The 20,124-nt window shown below is 31.7% G+C and overlaps 1 protein-coding gene across 6 annotated transcripts in view; it reads right to left on the bottom strand.

The window, feature by feature from the left end:
* Nucleotides 1-1,071: 1,071 nt before the first annotated feature.
* The window catches only part of LOC143257255 (cytochrome b5 reductase 4), a 38,505-nt gene continuing 19,452 nt past the window's right edge, over nt 1,072-20,124 (bottom strand). For 4 of the 6 annotated variants that reach the window (XM_076515685.1, XM_076515680.1, XM_076515681.1 and 1 more), the window contains exons 12-16: nt 18,986-19,140; nt 15,846-15,987; nt 14,594-14,680; nt 9,373-9,534; nt 1,072-1,429 (exon numbers count right to left, since the gene is read on the bottom strand). In XM_076515685.1, the coding sequence (XP_076371800.1) occupies nt 1,372-1,429; nt 9,373-9,534; nt 14,594-14,680; nt 15,846-15,987; nt 18,986-19,140 (604 nt within the window). In that variant the 3' untranslated portion in view covers nt 1,072-1,371. The remainder of the gene's footprint in view (nt 1,430-9,372; nt 9,535-14,593; nt 14,681-15,845; nt 15,988-18,985; nt 19,141-20,124) is intronic. The other 2 variants (XM_076515679.1, XM_076515686.1) reach the window with 2 other exon arrangements.

Here is a 20,124-nt window from a genome sequence, read left to right as displayed (position 1 = left end):
GGGCCTAAATTATAACTATATTTTTTCAACTCGCAGAAAAGAAATAGAATGGGGCAGAAAATTATGGGTTCAGACAAGCATACATGAGTAAACAAAGCGCTGTTTCTAAGTGTATTTTTTTCTCTCTTTCTTTTCTTGACTATACAGAGGCCGAGATTCACCTGTCTGTGTATTGTTCACGACTTTATTACCTATGGCCTTCATGAGGCGCACTGAGGAGGTGAAAGACATCATTATTAACAATACACCTTGGTTCCGGAAAGACTGTTTCAATAAGTTCCGCCCCAGTAACCCCATTGTATCTTAACCTATAACTTAAAGAACGTGATATTTCTTTATAGTATTGATATATAGCTTACTAACACTGTGATGTTTCGGTCTATTTAGAGCAACAGCTGACCTGTCTATTCAACTCTAAGTTCTCTCACCATCTATATACTTATATAGAAAGATATGTCCAACTGTATTATATTGCTTTTAGTTACCTTTGTAATTACATAACGCCTACTGGATACAGTCACGAATAAATGACATGATCGTGAACTCCAAGGAATCTTTCGAAGTTCTTTTATTTGCCCAACGTTTCAGCTTTACAGAAAATTTATGCTCCTGTTGTAGGCGCAAAGTCTCCATTCGTCTCCTTATTTCATAATAACGTATGATACTCCATCTAATATTATTTAGTTTGCTGTTAAACTATACGTCTGTCTCAACTGACTTATTTCACCGTACCCTTAACTGAATTTCTAATTAGACCTTTAGAAACTTCACGCTTTTGACCTTTCACTTATTACATATTAATGGTGGTGGGAGAATTTTCTTAAACGCTTCATCTTTCACTTTCAATTATTTATTTTTAAATTTTTAATCGTAAAATATTTTACGAAAACCACTGGTAACAGTTGGGTTAGATTGAAACGAGTTAGCTTGTAAAAAAACAAAACAAATACAGGTGTCTTGTTAATCATGGCGTTAGGATACAGTAAATCCTTTTATTTTATATACATATGACATTAATTTGTATATTTAACATTTAACTATAAATTATATATTAACAATGTCTGAATATAGTTTGACATTTCAAAGAAAACCTCAACTACCTTTTATTCACAAACGAATGTACATCGCCCTCTAGGGACGGCTGAGGTAATTAACGAGTTTCTTGTATAAGAAATAGTTTTCAATACAAAAATTTCGCAGGGTGACTGTGACTGGTTTTAATTTTTGAAAAAAAATAAATAAAAATAAAACGGTATGCAGAAATCAGCATCTCTGTAATTAAGTTCTCCAAGTCGATTTATTTTCTCAGAATCCTTTTCAAGTGCTCTTAACAAACTTATCATGGGCACTGTCATCTGTATGGTTTCAGCTTCATAAGCCCACAAAAACGTAGACATGGCTGGAGTGGTATCCTATTTCTTCAAGATACCTACAAAATAAAAATAAAAAAGATGGATAACATTACAAACCTTCCATCTTCTGAAAGCCCTCTTCTGCCATAAATTATGTGAACTGACAAGTTTCCTCTTTAGAAAACAAAAAAGATAAAGCTATTTAACGAGACACTCATGTACACAAGTTTGTTTCTTAATTCACTTTCATGCACTTTTCATTCGTTCTGAAACTGATAAAGTTTGACAAGAAAAAAATAATTGAAACGTACAAGAGATTCACTGAATATCATTCTATACAAATAACGTTCCTTTTTTATTGACCGTTAAACTTAAATATTGCGTTCTAGTTAACGACGAACACTCTTAAGACTGGCGTGGCATTCTATCTTTCGAAGAACTCATCACAACAATTTGGATATCTGTCGGTGTGGACAGTTTGTTTGCTTTGTAGTTAAAAGCAAAGCTACACAATGGGCTATCTGTAGTGTACTCACCAAAGTTGTCGAAACCAGGTTTTTATTAATACACGCTTACAGTGGGGAGCACTTTGGTACGGAATTGTAAATCTTTCTCAATACATATTATTCATATGCTGCTAGCGTTATACTATGACATTTTAACCAAATTATTTTATTATAATCTTTATCAAAAATCTCGTATTGCATTCTTACAGCCTGGTTAACCAAAGATGAAAAACAAGGGAACTGAACATAAACGACCACATGGCAGACAGAAATGATGGAAGGCTATAAGTAGTCTGTCGTCAGCAGGTTGCGACTCTTAGCTTCCACCATGTTTTATTCTACTAAATGACTTGATTACTCGCCAAAACAGGTCATTCTCAATGTTGAAAATGGTCTTATACGGTTTTATGTCCGAGCTATGACAGTTATAAATGATTCGTAGAGACTTGGAGACTGGCTTTCATACAATCGCACATCCAACATGTGGGTCAGAAAAGAATATATATATAAAATCATTTCAGACTTGTAATACAATGGTACCGCATAAGTCGCAACTTCGCATGGATTTTTATGTTGTACTGATTTAAAATAACTGAACTATCACAGACCCAGGGTGTAACTACGTGGTAAAAGCAGAAACAAGATGGCGTCAAACAAGGTTAACTCTTGACTTACCGTCGTATCCATATTGACATCGTCTTTGCACTAACATTTTTTCTAAGCTAATTACCTTTTTTTTCTCAATTTAACTTAATAAAGATAGAATATCCCCAAGAATATTCGAGTGTGGGCCACAAATAACTATATTAATCACTAAACAGCAAATAAATTAATACTTCCTTAATTTTAAGAAATTGTTTATGGATCCATGATTGTCTCCTTATTTTAAAAGTTACCCTAGTTTGGTATTAATAATAGTACTAATAAACACGTAAAAATACAAAATTTACCGTCATTAATGCTTAAGTTAGTTAGTTTGTTTATTTTTGAATTTCGCACAAAGCTACTCGAGGGCTATCTGTGCTAGCCGTCCATAATTTAGCAGTGTACGACAAGAGGGAAGGCAGCTAGTCATCACCACCACCGCCAACTCTTGGGCTACTCTTTTACCAACGGATAGTGGGATTGACCGTTACATTATAACGCCCCCACGGCTGAAAGGGCGAGCATGTTTGGTGCGACGGGGATTCGAGCCCGCGACCCTTAGATTACGAGTCAAACGCTTTAACCCACACGGCCAAACAACATGCATTAAAACCCGGTTTCAAGAGCTGCAAGTTCGTAGACATAGCGCTATACCGCTAGAGGGCACTAATTAATAACGGCTGGAATTTTCTTATATGACATATTCACCGTTTCTTTTCTCGGTCAGTTCTTTATACTTATTGTTACCATGGAAAAAAAACAAAACTCACTCAATATGCTATGATATACAACCCTTACCAGGAGCAAATAAAATCAAAATAAGTAGTTAATTTGAGAATCAAAGACAAGTACAATCTCGAGGTTATAAACCGTTGTCTTTCTAAAATATCTTTATAATTCATGTTTGTATACGTGGATTTTTCGTGACGAATTTCTGGCTTCTTTCGTTTATTGACTGTTTTCTAACGTAGCTGTGACTAAAAATCCAAGTTGAAGAAAAATATTTTAAATCTGCTCCAGTTTTTGAAAAGTTTGGAGATTAGCGTATAGTTACACAGGAGTTTTCTCTGCGTCAGCCATCCTTAATTTCGAACTGACAAGCTAATGAAACCCGCCTCTAACTCTTGAACTACTCGTGTCTGATCGAATAGAGGTATGAATCTTATACATGATCCTCAGACACATAGCGTGGATAAATACTAATAAACTAATGCAAATCTCTTGATAAAATATATATTTACTTTTTTTCAGTATTTTCAGTATTTTTTTTCCATCAGCAAGTGACTGTCACTCTTCTTGAACATCTTGGCCTCAATACAAGTTAATATCAACAAAACTTCTTGGCAACGAGGCTAAAACCACCAACTTGGTCGTGCAAGCAGCAACAAAGATCTTTCAAGATGCTGTGCAACAAATCAAGTTCAATGAACGGGTATTTGTTACACCTTTAATCAATAGCGAACGATTACACTATATAACAAAATTTTTACTTTTTCTTGTTCCTTGGCGAAAGGTGTTATTTCCCAATTGCTAATGCCTAAAGTAAATGGAAAAGACCTATTTTTCTCTTCGAGATTTGCTACTGTAATGTAAATCACTTTCACGTATCAGCCCCCAAATATAGTCTCCCATCATGTTTTCGTTATGTGCTCCCATTGTTTTATTCAGACCTTATGTACATGAAAATGTGCAAATTTGCCCGTTTTTACATAGAAAATAGGTTAATTTCTAAATTTCATTATCCAGGTCACAAAAGCAAAGTTTGAAGGAAATAATGGCCATTTTCTGTACTTTTACAACACAAGCAATTAAGAAATAACACATACTATCCTGGAACAAAATTTGTGTTACATTGTGTTATCAGAAACGCAAATGATTTGTCTAAAGATTAGATTAGTCCTAGCTAACAACTTTGTCCCAAACGAGTTTTCGTTTTTCCGGTAATTGAGTATCTTATTAATAAAACCGAATCACCGCTTCAATAACACGATGAAATAGGAAACAAACGATATTACGATAAAATGGTATAAAAATCCAGGTGGCAGTTTTATCAAGGTATCTAATAAAAATAACAGTAACATCACTTCCCGATGTAATCACTTCCAAACGTAATAAACATTTTATTACGAATTAGTTTATTGGTTTCTATTCAGATTTCTATGGTATCTTTATTTTTCGTTATTGTTATATTAGTTTATTTTAAGGAAATCACACCTGGAGCTTAAAGGTTCCATCACCGAGAAAACACACCTCAAACTCGAAACGTTCCATCACCACGCTATTCAAAGAAAAACATCTATACTTGAAAAGTAAAATCCATTACAACGGTAACCACGGAAAACTTTGTAATGTTTAAAGGTTTTAAAAGTTCAAATCCCTTAGTAACCAAAGAAACACCTAGAGCTTGAATGTTACATCACTATAGTTACCAAAGAGGCACGTCAGGAAGAAGGTATCTATGAATGAAATCAACAAACCAAATACACCTATACTTAATAGATACGATAAGTATTAGCTAATTCCGTCGAAAATGAAATGTGAATGGTTAGAGGACACACTCCACCGCTGTGATCCTCAAATCCCAGTTTCTCATCTGCGTAGAATCCCATCTTACAACTTCATTAAACGGTTGATGCCCTAAGATTCATGTGGGTCAAGAAGAAACACCTTGAGGAGGTGATCAAACATCTCCCGGTTTCTCTCTCTCTTTTTATTTGTACATATTTTATCCAGATACACCATTACTGTTCAGTCCCCCTAGTTATTACTGCAATTCATCTCCTTCCCGCCCCACGAGGGCACTCTAGTAAGTTGGTTAGCATAAACGATCAATATTGGCAGTTCTCGGGAAGCTTTAAAATAATCTTTATTACTACTGGCTGTCAAATCTTTCTGGAAGCTTGACAACAGGCAATATTATATATAACCTCGAGCTCCAAAAGACGAAGACGTAATTAACGATCACCCCAAAAAAAACAAGTAGAGCTACCATTTCAGTCATTTACAGTTTACTTATTACGACTGCACTTTTCAAAATTGATACAATGACAAGGAACAGCTCCCAAAGCAGAAACGCGAGATTTTTAAAATGAAACATAATCACACGAAGTTTAATAACACTATAAATAGCCCGCAAGTCACTTATCTTTTCAAATAGAACTTTTGTATGCTTATTTTTGTATTTACGAAATCGATAGGTTCTGACTACGTCTAATAAACTACCTATGCGAACCTTGCGTTATATGCGAGTTTCATTATGATTAAGACCTCCATTATGTTTCTAACACGCCCATTTACAGCACGCGATAGAAAGTTCCGGAATTCTCGGACTAGTTTCTAAGACGGCCATTCCAAAAATTATTTTTCAAGTTCTGATGCCACCTGCCATAATAAACGAGTAAGCTAACTCAATTACGTGGGTTAGTCGAAATTAATGTTTTCTCAAATTAAAAAACGTACCACCAGGAGGCACTGGAGTTGATAAATCATGTTTTGAGTTACACAATTTAATGGTTTTTTTTTATTTCATGCACTTATCAACGTTAAACATTACATTTCTATTTATGTTTAACGTTATTTAATTATACTAACTGCAGATCACTGTAGAGTATAAGCCAAAAACAGCACCAGAAAGGCATAATAAAACATCCAGAAATACACTGATAAACACGTCCTTGATAGAACTTAGATCGGTTAATAGACGTCTATTAAACATTTATTATTTAACGTACTTTGGTAAATACACGTAAATTAAGCGTTCTTCATGGAATGAACATTGGTCAATGCACGAGTATTAAACATTCTTAATGAAATGAACATCGGTTAATATCAGAGTTAAGCAATTAGTTCTTACATCGTTGAATAACTTTCAGAATTATGATTAGTTATACAACTATTACCAGATCAAGTATTGTTAAATAACTTTCAGTATTATGATTAGTTTTACAACCATTACTAGATCAAGTATTGTTAAATAACTTTCAGAATTATGATTAGTTATACAACTATTACCAGATCAAGTATTGTTAAATAACTTTCAGTATTATGATTAGTTTTACAACCATTACTAGATCAAGTATTGTTAAATAACTTTCAATATTATGATTAGTTATACAACCATTACTAGATCAAGTATTGTTAAATAACTTTCAGTATTATGATTAGTTTTACAACCATTACTAGATCAAGTATGTTAAATAACTTTCAGTATTATGATATGTTTTACAACCATTACTAGATCACGTATTGTTAAATAACTTTCAGTATTATGATAAGTTTTACAACCATTACTAGATCAAGTATTGTTAAATAACTTTCAGTATTATGATTAGTTTTACAACCATTACTAGATCAAGTATTGTTAAATAACTTTCAGTATTATGATATGTTTTACAACCATTACTAGATCACATATTGTTAAATAACTTTCAGTATTATGATAAGTTTTACAACCATTACTAGATCACATATTGTTAAATAACTTTCAGTATTATGATAAGTTTTACAACCATTACTAGATCAAGTATGGTTAAATAACTTTCAATATTATGATTAGTTATATAACCATTACTAGATCAAGTATTGTTAAATAACTTTCAATATTATGATTAGTTATATAACCATTACTAGATCAAGTATTGTTAAATAACTTTCAGTTTCATGATTAGTTTTACAACCATTACTAGATCAAGTATTGTCAAATAACTTTCAGTATTATGATATGTTTTACAACCATTACTAGATCAAGTATTGTTAAATAACTTTCAATATTATGATTAGTTTTACAACCATTACTAGATCAAGTATGTTAAATAACTTTCAGTGTTATGATTAGTTTTACAACCATTACTAGATCAAGTATGTTAAATAACTTTCAGTGTTATGATTAGTTTTACAACCATTACTAGATCAAGTATTGTTAAATAACTTTCAGTGTTATGATTAGTTTTACAACCATCACTAGATCAAGTATTGTTAAATAACTTTCAGTATTATGATATGTTTTACAACCATTACTAGATCAAGTATTGTTAAATAACTTTCAGTGTTATAAGTTTTACAACCATTACTAGATCAAGTATTGTTAAATAACTTTCAATATTATGATTAGTTTTACAACCATTACTAGACCAAGTATTGTTAAATAACTTTCAATATTATGATTAGTTTTACAACCATTACTAGATCAAGTATTGTTAAATAACTTTCAATATTATGATTAGTTTTACAACCATTACTAGATCAAGTATGTTAAATAACTTTCAATATTATGATTAGTTATACAACCATTACTAGATCAAGTATTGTTAAATAACTTTCAATATTATGATTAGTTTTACAACCATTACTAGACCAAGTATTGTTAAATAACTTTCAATATTATGATTAGTTTTACAACCATTACTAGATCAAGTATTGTTAAATAACTTTCAATATTATGATTAGTTTTACAACCATTACTAGATCAAGTATGTTAAATAACTTTCAATATTATGATTAGTTATACAACCATTACTAGATCACGTATTGTTAAATAACTTTCAGTATTATGATACGTTTTACAACCATTACTAGATCAAGTATTGTTAAATAACTTTCAATATTATGATTAGTTTTACAACCATTACTAGATCAAGTATTGTTAAATAACTTTCAATATTATGATTAGTAATACAACCATTACTAGATCAAGTATTTTTAAATAACTTTCAGTATTATAATTAGTTTTTCAACCATTACTAGATCAAGTATTGTTAAATAACTTTCAGTGTTATTAGTTTTACAACAATTACTAGATCAAGTATTATTAAATAATTTTCAGTATTATGATTTGTTATAGAATCATTGTTAGACGATACTATAATCATACGTTGCATGGAACAGTACGCATTTGTTTATCTTGTATAAATGGTTGAATCAAATTAATGTAAAAAAGTTTAAACGGGTATTGTTTAACCTGTGTTATGTTTAATGTTTGTTGTTAAGCACAAAGCTACACAACGGACTATCTATATTAAACTGGTTTTTAAAGTTATAAAACGCTGGAAGGCATAGTATGTTTAAATTATACTATCTTGGATACCTGAATTGTAGTTATAAATCACGAGGTGATGTTCATATAAAAAATAGCCTGAGATCAATAGTAATAATTAACAAGATAAATCATGAATCAACTATTGTTCACAGAAAAAATAAATAAAATGTCCATTCCATCGTTGACTTGCGCGTCATCTATTTGAGTAATTATGAATACACATTTTATAACCCAAATGTATCAACCCAAATCACACACAACAACGACTGTGTGTGTAGTTTATATCTCTAAAGGCAGTCTGATATAAACATATATATATATAAAAGGATAAGTTTTATTCTTTACGGCACATAAAATTGTTTTATAAACAAGTTATAATATTATCGCAAAACTCATATGTAAATATGGGTTCTATAAAGATGATTTTATTGTCCTTTAGTCCAATGTTGAACGTGGCCTTGTTTATCTGCTAGGAATGGAACCCATATTTTTGCGTTCGAAGTCCATAAACTTACTGGTGTCTTACTATAGGAAAATAAAGGTGAAACCCTGATGCCTCGAGCATTTCGTCTACTATATAATACGTGAGTGTTGCAAGGTGTCCCATGTTAACCCTAATAACATTTAATCCGTCTTCTGGAATACGAAAAACATTTAATCTAGTCTTAAATATCAACGAGATAATTTCATGTGCACGTTGACTCGAAATTAACTTTTATCCATCGTCTTCAGTTGTACGAGAGACAAGAACACCCTCTACAAATGAAGCTATTTTCTGAGCCAGAAAACACCAACAAAACACAAGTAATGATAAATGAAACATTATTCGACTTACTTCATAGTAGCTTTTGTAAAAGGACTAGGACCACAGATGCACATGAACTGTTTCAACTTCTCACATGTGGGAAGAAATTTCTCTATGATGTGAGGTCGGACTCTTCCTCTCATTCCAGGCCAATTATCGTGGGGTTCTGACAGCACGTAAGTCACTTCAAACCTGAAGAACGTGACCGACTTTGTAAAAATGTTACTTATAAATAAAAAATCATTTGAAGTAAATCTCATTTTAAAAATAGTGCAATAGCCATACACACTTACATACTGGGTCCAAACATAGAAAAATATCCGCATAAAAGTTTTTTTTAAATCACATGTAGTACAGATGGTTATCTTCACTGAACTCGCCACATGGATAAAACATAGAATTTTAGTCACCAAGACAGATGGCACTATAATTAATATTTAGCTAATATGGTTACCAATGAGCCACCAGATGGCACTACAAGTAAAAAAGACGTTTAGCTAACACGGTTATCACTGAAATACCAGGTGGCACTAGGAATAATGAAGATGTTTAGCTAACACAGTTACCATTCAGCCACCAGATGACACTATAAGAAATGAAGACGTATATCACTGAGCCACCAGGTGGCACGAGAAATAATGAAGAAATTTAGACTCGTGCTTAAAACTGAGACAAAGAGGCACAATACGTAAAAATATAAACATTTCTTTATGATTAATTTAGGTTTGTGTGGTTACTAAGCCAGACTAAGGCTCCACAATTGTAATCAATGTATTATAGAAACACAAGTCCTTACAAACTTTCACACCAAATAGAATTAGTGAGTTTTATCTTTCTTGGAAAAATTTGCTGGGTGCACGTGGTATATTAATGTATGCATGTACTTATACAGCCTCCGGATATTACAATATCACTTTTCATTCTTTACACCTTACAATTCACAGGCTTCATACTTTATCCTGTTAAACCATCCATCAACGTGTTAAAATTCTACAATAATAATTACAATTATTAATAAACAGCCTTAGTTATGATTAATAGGAAAACTAAAAAAAAAACTTCTATGACCAAATATTCCTAGATCATCACATGGGAAACTATAGTTTTTGTTCCTTAATGCAAGAACACTCGAATAAGTTGTTTTTGCAAAGTGAAATTATGAAGCATTGAAACAGAACTGATGCATGTAAAGATAAATTTCATGTGTTAGGTTGTCCAGAAATAAATATCAGAATTCTCACAATGACATTTAGAAGCTGAATGTTGAGTAACTTATCGTTGGTTGGTTGGTTTAATCCAACATTTGTCGTTTACAACGTGTCTTAATTGTCTACTGTTTCAACTCAACTCAGAGTAAGTTTCACAACCCCCAAGGCAACATGGACAAAGACTTTTGTCTGATTTTCCTCTACGGCTTCAAACTTGGATGAAAAGCTACCAAAACTACACGGAACATCAACCAGGCACTCGACCATTTATCCATTATTGAACGTACAGTTCATCGTTAGTTTCAAATGCTTTAACATGGAGATGAATGTCTTGAAGACCACGTGGGTCGTGGAAGGAAGCCATCCTTAGATGAAAGCACATTAAGGGAAGCAGTTGAGACAGACCCTTGCACAACAGTATGTGAGTTTGCAAAAAAACTAGGCACAAGCAAATCAAGCATTGCCAACCTCCTGAATGTGATTGGAAAGACTAAAAAGTTGGATAAGTGGGTTCTGCATGAGCTGACTGAAGATCAACAAAATCGTCGTTATGAGACCTGTCAAGGATGATGCTTCAAAAATTGAACAAATTGGGAATCGAGGTTCTGTCTCATCTACCTCATTCCACAAACCTTTCCCCTACAGATTTTCACTTTTTTCAAGCACTTTGACAACTTTTTGAACAATAAACGCTTTCAAAACCAGCTTTCAGGGAGTTTGTTGATCACAGAAATAAATATCATTTTTGGACAACCTAATATGACTCCTATCACATTTGGCTGATGTATTTATTACCATTTAAATAATTTTATTATGCATTAATTTAGCTAATATTACAAATAATTGAAATACATACTAAATCATATTAAAACAGTAAAGTGCTACAATCTAGAGAAAAATGTACAAAATTGTATCTTATTTACTGGAATATCCCAGAACAACAGCTCAGCTTGGGTGAGTACATGACCACTAGTGTATCTGGTCATCTCAACATCTGTGGGTGATCTCACTAGTAAAAGTCTGTCCAATGGCCAGACTTGAAAGTGAAATTGGGGTTGGGGGGTCTTATAAAGGAAACAAACCAAAGCTAACAAGTTCTTACAGTGGTAGTAGAATTTAACATTCCTTAAATTCCATGTCAGAGTTAACAGTTTTACACCTCCATGGTGTGCTAAATGCTTTGACTTTCATTAGAGTACACAAGGTCAGGTTTAAAAAAGTTATTTATACTCTATAATGGCCACGTTAATTATGTGATGTACTATCATCAAACCATGGTAATCAACTGACCCAACATAACTCTGGGTGGTATTGAATAAAATGCCAAGTGTGAAAGGTCAATTTCTTAGGTTTATGGTGGAGTTTATACAGCTAGAATTAAGAAACTTATTTATATTCCATGTTGAACATACTAGTTAAGTTATTTATGCCGATTCCACGATTGTACCCTGGAAAACAATCAACTCAGCATAACTTACGTCATGAGTCGAACAAAATTATAACTTTGAAAGGATGGATGCTTAGGTTATATACGCCAAGAATAAAAAAGTTTCATAAAAACATAGCTCTACTGAAGAATGTATGAAAATATTTTGCACAGAATTTTAAAAATTTCACATAACTTATTGAAAGAAAAACCTCTACTCAAAGGTTTGTCTGTTAGTGCTCAAGCTTTCTCTCTATAAAACCTTTTAAATTATAATAAATCTAACAAGTTGTGATAAGTAAATGTCATGGAATATTTTCTGTGGAGTGGATTCATGTCTGGAAATCAGAAATTTATAGCTTAAAAAATGAAAATCCTCCATTAGATTGTAAATCTTAAAAGAAAATAATTAATTTAAATTATTAATAATCGCTAACATTTCAGTCAAGGTTCTTGGTTGAATTTTTTTTTAACATACTAGACCTGTTGAGTAGAGAAGCTCTAGTTGGGTAATAGGAATTTGATAGGTTTAGCACTGCTACATTGTCAATGAATCACCAAGTTTTGTTGATTTGTAAATCTTCATGACTGTTTGTCTTGGGAAGTTGTGATGTAATGATGTTGAAGTTTAAAATCAAAGAAATATGTTGCTTCCATTCTGACCCATCAGCATATCCCGTGTCTTTAAAACTAACGCAAATTGAATCAAACAAATAAGTTCTTAAGTGAAATATTTGTGACTTTTGTGAACAAATCCAGTAGTAAACAGTGATTGTTTTTAAGATGATTATTACAAAAGCAGCACTTAGTGTAAATGATGCTAACAGTTAATTCTTTCATTGATTTTATGTAAGGGTAAGTTGGTATAAAGGTTGCTGGTCAAATTTTTAGTTGTAAAATATTTTAACTTTTGTTTGTTTTCCATGGACTTTTTTTAATAACTATAATAAGAACTAATAATAAATTCTGGATGTTTATAAGTTTTAATATAATTTATATAATAAAATGCTTCTGTCTTTGTGTCATACTCCTTTTTTGGTAATTATCTACAATTTACTTTGTTGCTTAGCAACATAACTATCATCTGATTATTCCTGGGCCAACTTTAGTGTTTATGTTGATTTATCAGAAAGATTTGTTTTTATTCTTCATTTTTTGGTATCTTTGTTGATTTAAAAGCAAAACAGTTTAATTCAGAAATTATTTATGTTTAGAACTGATAAGTTTACTTTCACAACAAGTTTTTTACACTTGGGTCGAGGGTAAGTTACTGCATGTTACATCTTTTTTTAGGCTCAACTAGAAAACAAATAGTATTTTTGGCTCTGTTATTGCACTATGATAAGTAACATTTTATTTATATTTTACCAGCTATTTAACGAACATCCAAGTTTTAAGGTTGAGTTGTGGACAAAAGCAAAATGAAAGATGCCAACCATTTCAATAAAATAGTATTTCAGCTAAGCCTTACATTACACTTAAATATTAGGCCTAATACTTAAATCAGACTACTAATAAACATAGTTACTAAAGTCACACAATATTTATTTTCATGTGTGTAAGTATGAATACACAGTATTTAAATTTCACAATTAAATAAGTTAATATTTCTTACAAACTTTGCAACAATATATGAAAAGTTATAACATGAATAGAAAAATAGGAATGTAAAAATGTTTAAAAATGTTGTATAACACAATAGTTAAAATTTTCCAGTTTCTTTAAGGACACTTTTGAATGTTAGAAATAACGTGTAAACATTGTCAATGTTGTGTATAAAGAAATATTATAAAACAAAAACATGATTCGTGACATAGAATTGTTAGTTAATTTATAGCAATCTTTACATAGTTTTCATAACATCAGTCATTACTATAAACTACTCTAATAATAAGCTTCCAACTTTCCTGAGGTATTAAAATGTAACAATCACAATTTCTTTAATGACATGAAGTACTTCCTTATTTTACTACTGTTTTGGTTTCAAATGTTACAAAACTACAACATATCACAATGGGTATAGAAACAAGAAAGTAATTTTTTTGTAAGAGATAATTACTGTTATAATAGCCTTTGACCAATAAAGGTTATTTACTAATATAATATAAGATGGTAAATAAAAATTATTTAACAATATAATAGCAGGCTGGTAAATTCTTTAAGATACTGGTAAATATGGGTGGGTGGGGCAAATGAGGCAATGTAAAGTGTATTTTCAAACCCCATTCTTGAAAGTAGCACTGAAGGTATACACAATGATGTCCAAGTCATTTTGATGCACATTTCACTATTCCAATGGCACAGAAGTGCAAAACCTCCAGAGATGTCATCCCTGGACACCATGCCACAGGTGCTTGAAATCACATTGGTGCCTTCAGAGGCATCTCTCAAAATCATTGCCCTCCCCTCTCACAGAACACTAAATCTGGACTTATCACTGCTTCACTGTTTTAAGGTGTGCAATACCATAAATATTTTAAAATATAAATCAGTGTTACAAGATAAAACTGTAACTTTTCTGTGACTTTCCTTTCTTTTTTACTTTTAATTCAACTGGAAAAGAAAATCTGAGATCCAAAACAATCACAATACAAACGGTTATAAAAATAAACCTTACCTACTGCATGATTGTGCTAATTCATCAAAGTTACTTCTCCACACAATATCATGCTCTTTTTTATTGAAAAACATCAACTGAACATGTCTGGAAAAAACAAACAACATAAAACAGTTGAATGGAACTGAGCAAGATACATCAGTTACAGTACAGTAAGTGCATTATTAATTTTTTTACAAACTGAATACAGTAGAAAGATATAAACCTAACAGAAGGTATGATACATGCACTAATTACTCATAAGATTGGTTTGCTTTGTTTTAAATTTCATGCAAAGCTACTTAGAGGCTATCTGTGGTAGCCATCCCTAATTTAGCAGTGAAAGACAAGAGGGAAGGCAGCTACTCATCACTTTCAACCACCAACCCTTGAGCTACACTCTTTGACCAATGAATAGTGGGATTGACCACTGTATTATAATGCTCTACAGCTGAAAGGGTGAGCATGTTTTGCAGAATGGAGATTTGAACCCATAAGGACCCTCAAATTGCAGACTGAGCTCTCTAACTGCCTGATCATGCCAAACCCTACTCATTAGAGCTGATTTCCAACATATATTGATCAGAAACTGATTTTAAGCAGTACTACATTTTAGGAAGAATTTTTTTACACTCAAGGAATAGGCTCTCTTTTGGTTTTTAATTGCTTAATTACTAAGTAATTGTTGGCATAGGTTTCTTGAGAAAGTAGATTTATTCATAAAACATTCAGTAATGGCAAATGTCTCATGTAGCTCAACTTTAAGTTATACTGATCAGTATAAAAAATTCAATGATGTTTCTTTATACCTCAACTTTCAGTTCTACACTAACCAGTACTTGCTTTACATAGGAATATTTTTATTTCTAATTAGAGAGGAAAGATAAAACAAAGTTTACTCATAGATAAGGGGTGTGGCAAGGGTCACTCACAGGGATGGTCAAACATCTAACACAATATTTTAAAAAAGTCTAAAAGGTCCAGTATCTCTGGTTTATGGTCATTTAGTACAGAACTGTCCAGACACCTTTGACAGTTTTACACATTTTAACAAAGTGTCTCTATATCTGATAAATTGTAACAAGCAAAACATTTATTAAGAAACTGAAATTTATTTAAAACATTCTGAAGCAAAATTCACCCAAGGAATCAATGAAATATTAAAAGTTTTGAGGATGAATGTAAATGATCAAGTTCTTGTACAAAACCCAACCACACTAAAAAAGGCATGTTTTTATTGGTTTCTCCAATACAGAACTACTAAAACTCTTACATTCCATCTCTCAAGGAGCGTTGAATGAGCCTAATCATAGGAGTTATACCAGTCCCAGCTGCAAACAAGGCTAGGTGAGAATACCTAGATAGAATATTGTCATCAAAATCACCAGTACAGTCACTGACTTCAATGGAATCACCTGAAAAATAAATATGAGAACAAAATACAACAAACTGAAAAATACTGTTTTCCTTATCAAAAATGTAATACCTAGCTTGTAATATGAGAACTTGGTATTACCTAATTTGTAGCAACACAGTCCATACTTAGCATGCAACTCATAAGTCCAAATGTACCAGGTGTATTATAATAAACAGTATAATAGATATATTAAATTATTTTTTCCAAGTCTTTCTGTTTACATATAAAACTTTAATTTCCTTCAATGTGGAGACACTTCCAAAAAGACGAGAAAAACCTTGTTTACAGCAAAGTTCTGTGATACATATTACCTTAATATAATTGTCCTAACCTAGATCTGATCGTGTCTTAATTCTACAATTATCAATAATTACTGATCAAAGCAAACCATCTTCACAGATCACAACTATAAATTAACCTACATAATTAATACAGCTAACTTAATATACCATTCTTAGTATGATTAGACAAAGTTATTAAACAACAATTCATAATAGTTAGATAGCATTAATTCACCAGTTTGATACCCTCCATGTTACTGGTATTTTCAGCTGTAACACTTAATAAGGCTTGGGTTAGTCCTAAACTAAATAATAATATACAATACACACACATGTGTATATGTGTATAACCATGGTAATAATTATTAAAATGGTAAAGAATAAGAGATATTAAAAGTAAACAAATACAAAGGAAATGTCAGTCACTTTACTGTGTTGAAATGAGCGGTAACAGAATAAAGCCACATACAGATAGTTTACACTGTAATCAGCCGCAATGCAACCAATCAGAAAGTGACACATCAATATAAAGTACAAGCAGAAATACTATGCCCAACAGCAGTAGTGTGAATCCAGTCATTTCTCCAAGACTAAAATAACACAGTAAAAGCATGTAGAAATAGATGTTTTGGTTGCTCAAGAATATTCCATGCAAAACAAAAAACAAACAAATGCAGTGCGACTCCACATTTCAAAAGGAGTGGTATGCAAGATTCTGAAACTGGCACTGTTAATAATAGAAGTGATCATAACAAAAACTCAGATATTAAGTTCTCAAAAATATGTTCTTTAGGAGATAACCAATGGTTCAGTGTATGGTTTGCCAATAAACTTGCTGTAGTTCCAAGTATTAATGATACCCTGAAAACAGTAAGATGTGTGTTTCAACAAGTAGTCTGAATACATAGTTACTTGAAAAGTGCTGTAGAGAGGATATGACTAAATTAAAGACTGTAATGAGCATTAGATCACAAACACAAAAATAGCAAAGCTGTAGATGTGTGCTCATACTGTTCAGTGACAGTCTATTCAATGGTTTCAGCAATCTATACAAAACTGATAGCACCATTACCACCTAACTATTACAGGCAGATTGTGATCTATCATGCTAATCCCTCAGTAACCCAATGGCCAGAGAGTAATCTTCCAGCAAGACAATGATCTCAAGAAAACATTAAATGTGGTGAAACAATAACCTGATGGGAAAAACAGGGATGGAACACTCACAAAACAATGACTCACCTACACAAAACCCCAACAATAATGACTCACCAACACAAGACCTCAACAACAATGACTCACCAACACAAAACCCCAAGATAAATGTTCTAGACCATGAGAGCTTATGAAAATATGAGAACTTTAAAAGTAGACCAAAGACCTTGCCTAAACTGCAAGAAGTAATACAAAATATGTGGAATAATATCCCACAGATACACATTTATAAACTGTAAAACAGAAGAAAAATAAGGCTTAATACTTTGTGTAGAGAAAACAGTTCATTAGAACACTGGTAACCTGTTCATTCTTTTTTTTTTTCGTACTTCCCACAGTAATGTTTTCACCTTCTATAAGAAGTTCACTCTCTGGTTCCAATACTCATTGTTTGTTACTGTAGATGTTTCATGTACTTACCAAACATGTCAGTTATTACTGTTAATGAAACTAACATTAAATAAAAACTAGAATAAAACTTACTTTATTATATTATAACAGAAAACATATAAAAACTAGTTGTTGAACACCTTCATATTTTAACCATTTTTTTAAAATAGTTACTTATAGATCAGTAAAACAAACAAACACGGATATAAATTACAATTAATAATATTAGTGCTGCAGTACCTGACATTTCACACAGAAAATGGATGATTTTACCCAGTTTCACTGGTCAATTATTTACACCAGGTATTCTGACAGACAAGAAAAAAAAACTTAAATAACGTCACACAATAAATATATTCTAATATAAAATTAGCTGGTAATTTGAGAACAAGAATATTCCTCTATTTTCAGATACCCCTAATAACAAAAAATGAGCCTGAAACTTTCTAAGTACATGACCTTTACCTGCTGGATTACATGTTTAAAATAAACTTCACAACTAATCTTAGTAGGGAGGTTAAAGGCTGAGGACACAGTCTCAAGGAGGTTAAGAAATGAGTTATTTTAATTCAATATTTAAATATACCTGTAGACCTGGTATTAACAACACTGCTTCAGTATTATACACTTCCTATATCTGTGCATTAGCAACTTTATATTTCAATACCAGGACATTTAAAATCTTTGAAAGATACTGTTTGTTTGTTTTTAAACTGATGTACTTCCAGACAAGGACTATTCACTCAAAGTAAATCTTTAACAGCTTCATGTAGCTTACATGTCTTGTGACTGACCTTCAGCACTGCTCCAAATTCAATACATGCTAATTCTAATACAGCACTAGCCTACAGAGCCAAGCCAAGCCTGATTTACAAAGACCATTTCTCACCTGTCTTCAGACTTGTAACAGAGGTTTTTGACAGTAATAATAAATTTAACTAAACTTTTTATTACATGCACAAAGGTCATAAAGGTATATTTTTTGAAATACTCATTTCTCAGTATGCATAACAACCCACTTCAGCCACAAACAATTATAATTGTCACACTGTTTACCAAAGACCAGCATAATAAAAGATACACTATGCACTGTATTTTCACAACACGTACCAATTTCTAAATTTTTTAGGTGTGGTGTTAAAACACCTTCAGGATAAATCTTAATCATTAAAGATACTGATTCACCATTAGTTTCAGTTTCTTCGCTCTTCAGGTCAGTTACTGATGGTAACACAGGAGTGTAGCTTCTTACAATGTCCATATCTGTGTGTAGAGCACAGTAATGTGAAACACTGAACTTAAGATAATTTAAAATAAAAACATCTGAACAATGCAGTGCATTTATAAACTATAACAATACTGAAAACCATTTATCTACATCATTTTACAAAGGCTATAAAACCCAGATAATTAAATCATGTTAAAATCTAAAAAAGTAATATTCAAAACTTGAAACTTAGTTATGTTGACCTAGAATTAATTAGTTACTTATCAACACAAGTCACACCTGAAATGAAAAGTAATATTCAAAACTTGAAACTTAGTTGTGTTGATATAGAATTAATTAGTTACTTATCAACACAAGTCACACCTGAAATGAAAAGTAATATTCAAAACTTGAAACTTAGTTATGTTGACCTAGAATTAATTAGTTACTTATCAACACAAGTCACACCTGAAATGAAAAGTAATATTCAAAACTTGAAACTTAGTTATGTTGATATAGAATTAATTAGTTACTTATCAACACAAGTTACACCTGAAATGAAAAGTAATATTCAAAACTTGAAACTTAGTTATGTTGACATAGAATTAATCAGTTACTTATCAACACAAGTCACACCTGAAATGAAAAGTAATATTCAAAACTTGAAACTTAGTTATGTTGACATAGAATTAATCAGTTACTTATCAACACAAGTCACACCTGAAATGAAAAGTAATATTCAAAACTTGAAACATAGTTATGTTGACCTAGAATTAATTAGTTACTTATCAACACAAGTCACACCTGAAATGAAAAGTAATATTCAAAACTTGAAACTTAGTTATGTTGATATAGAATTAATTAGTTACTTATCAACACAAGTCACACCTGAAATGAAAAGTAATATTCAAAACTTGAAACTTAGTTATGTTGATATAGAATTAATTAGTTACTTATCAACACAAGTCACACCTGAAATGAAAAGTAATATTCAAAACTTGAAACTTAGTTATGTTGATATAGAATTAATTAGTTACTTATC

Source organism: Tachypleus tridentatus, chromosome 7 (genome assembly GCF_004210375.1).
Source record: "Tachypleus tridentatus isolate NWPU-2018 chromosome 7, ASM421037v1, whole genome shotgun sequence".
In the NCBI taxonomy this organism is placed as follows: domain Eukaryota; kingdom Metazoa; phylum Arthropoda; class Merostomata; order Xiphosura; family Limulidae; genus Tachypleus; species Tachypleus tridentatus.
This window is presented reverse-complemented; position numbering and strand designations above follow the sequence as displayed.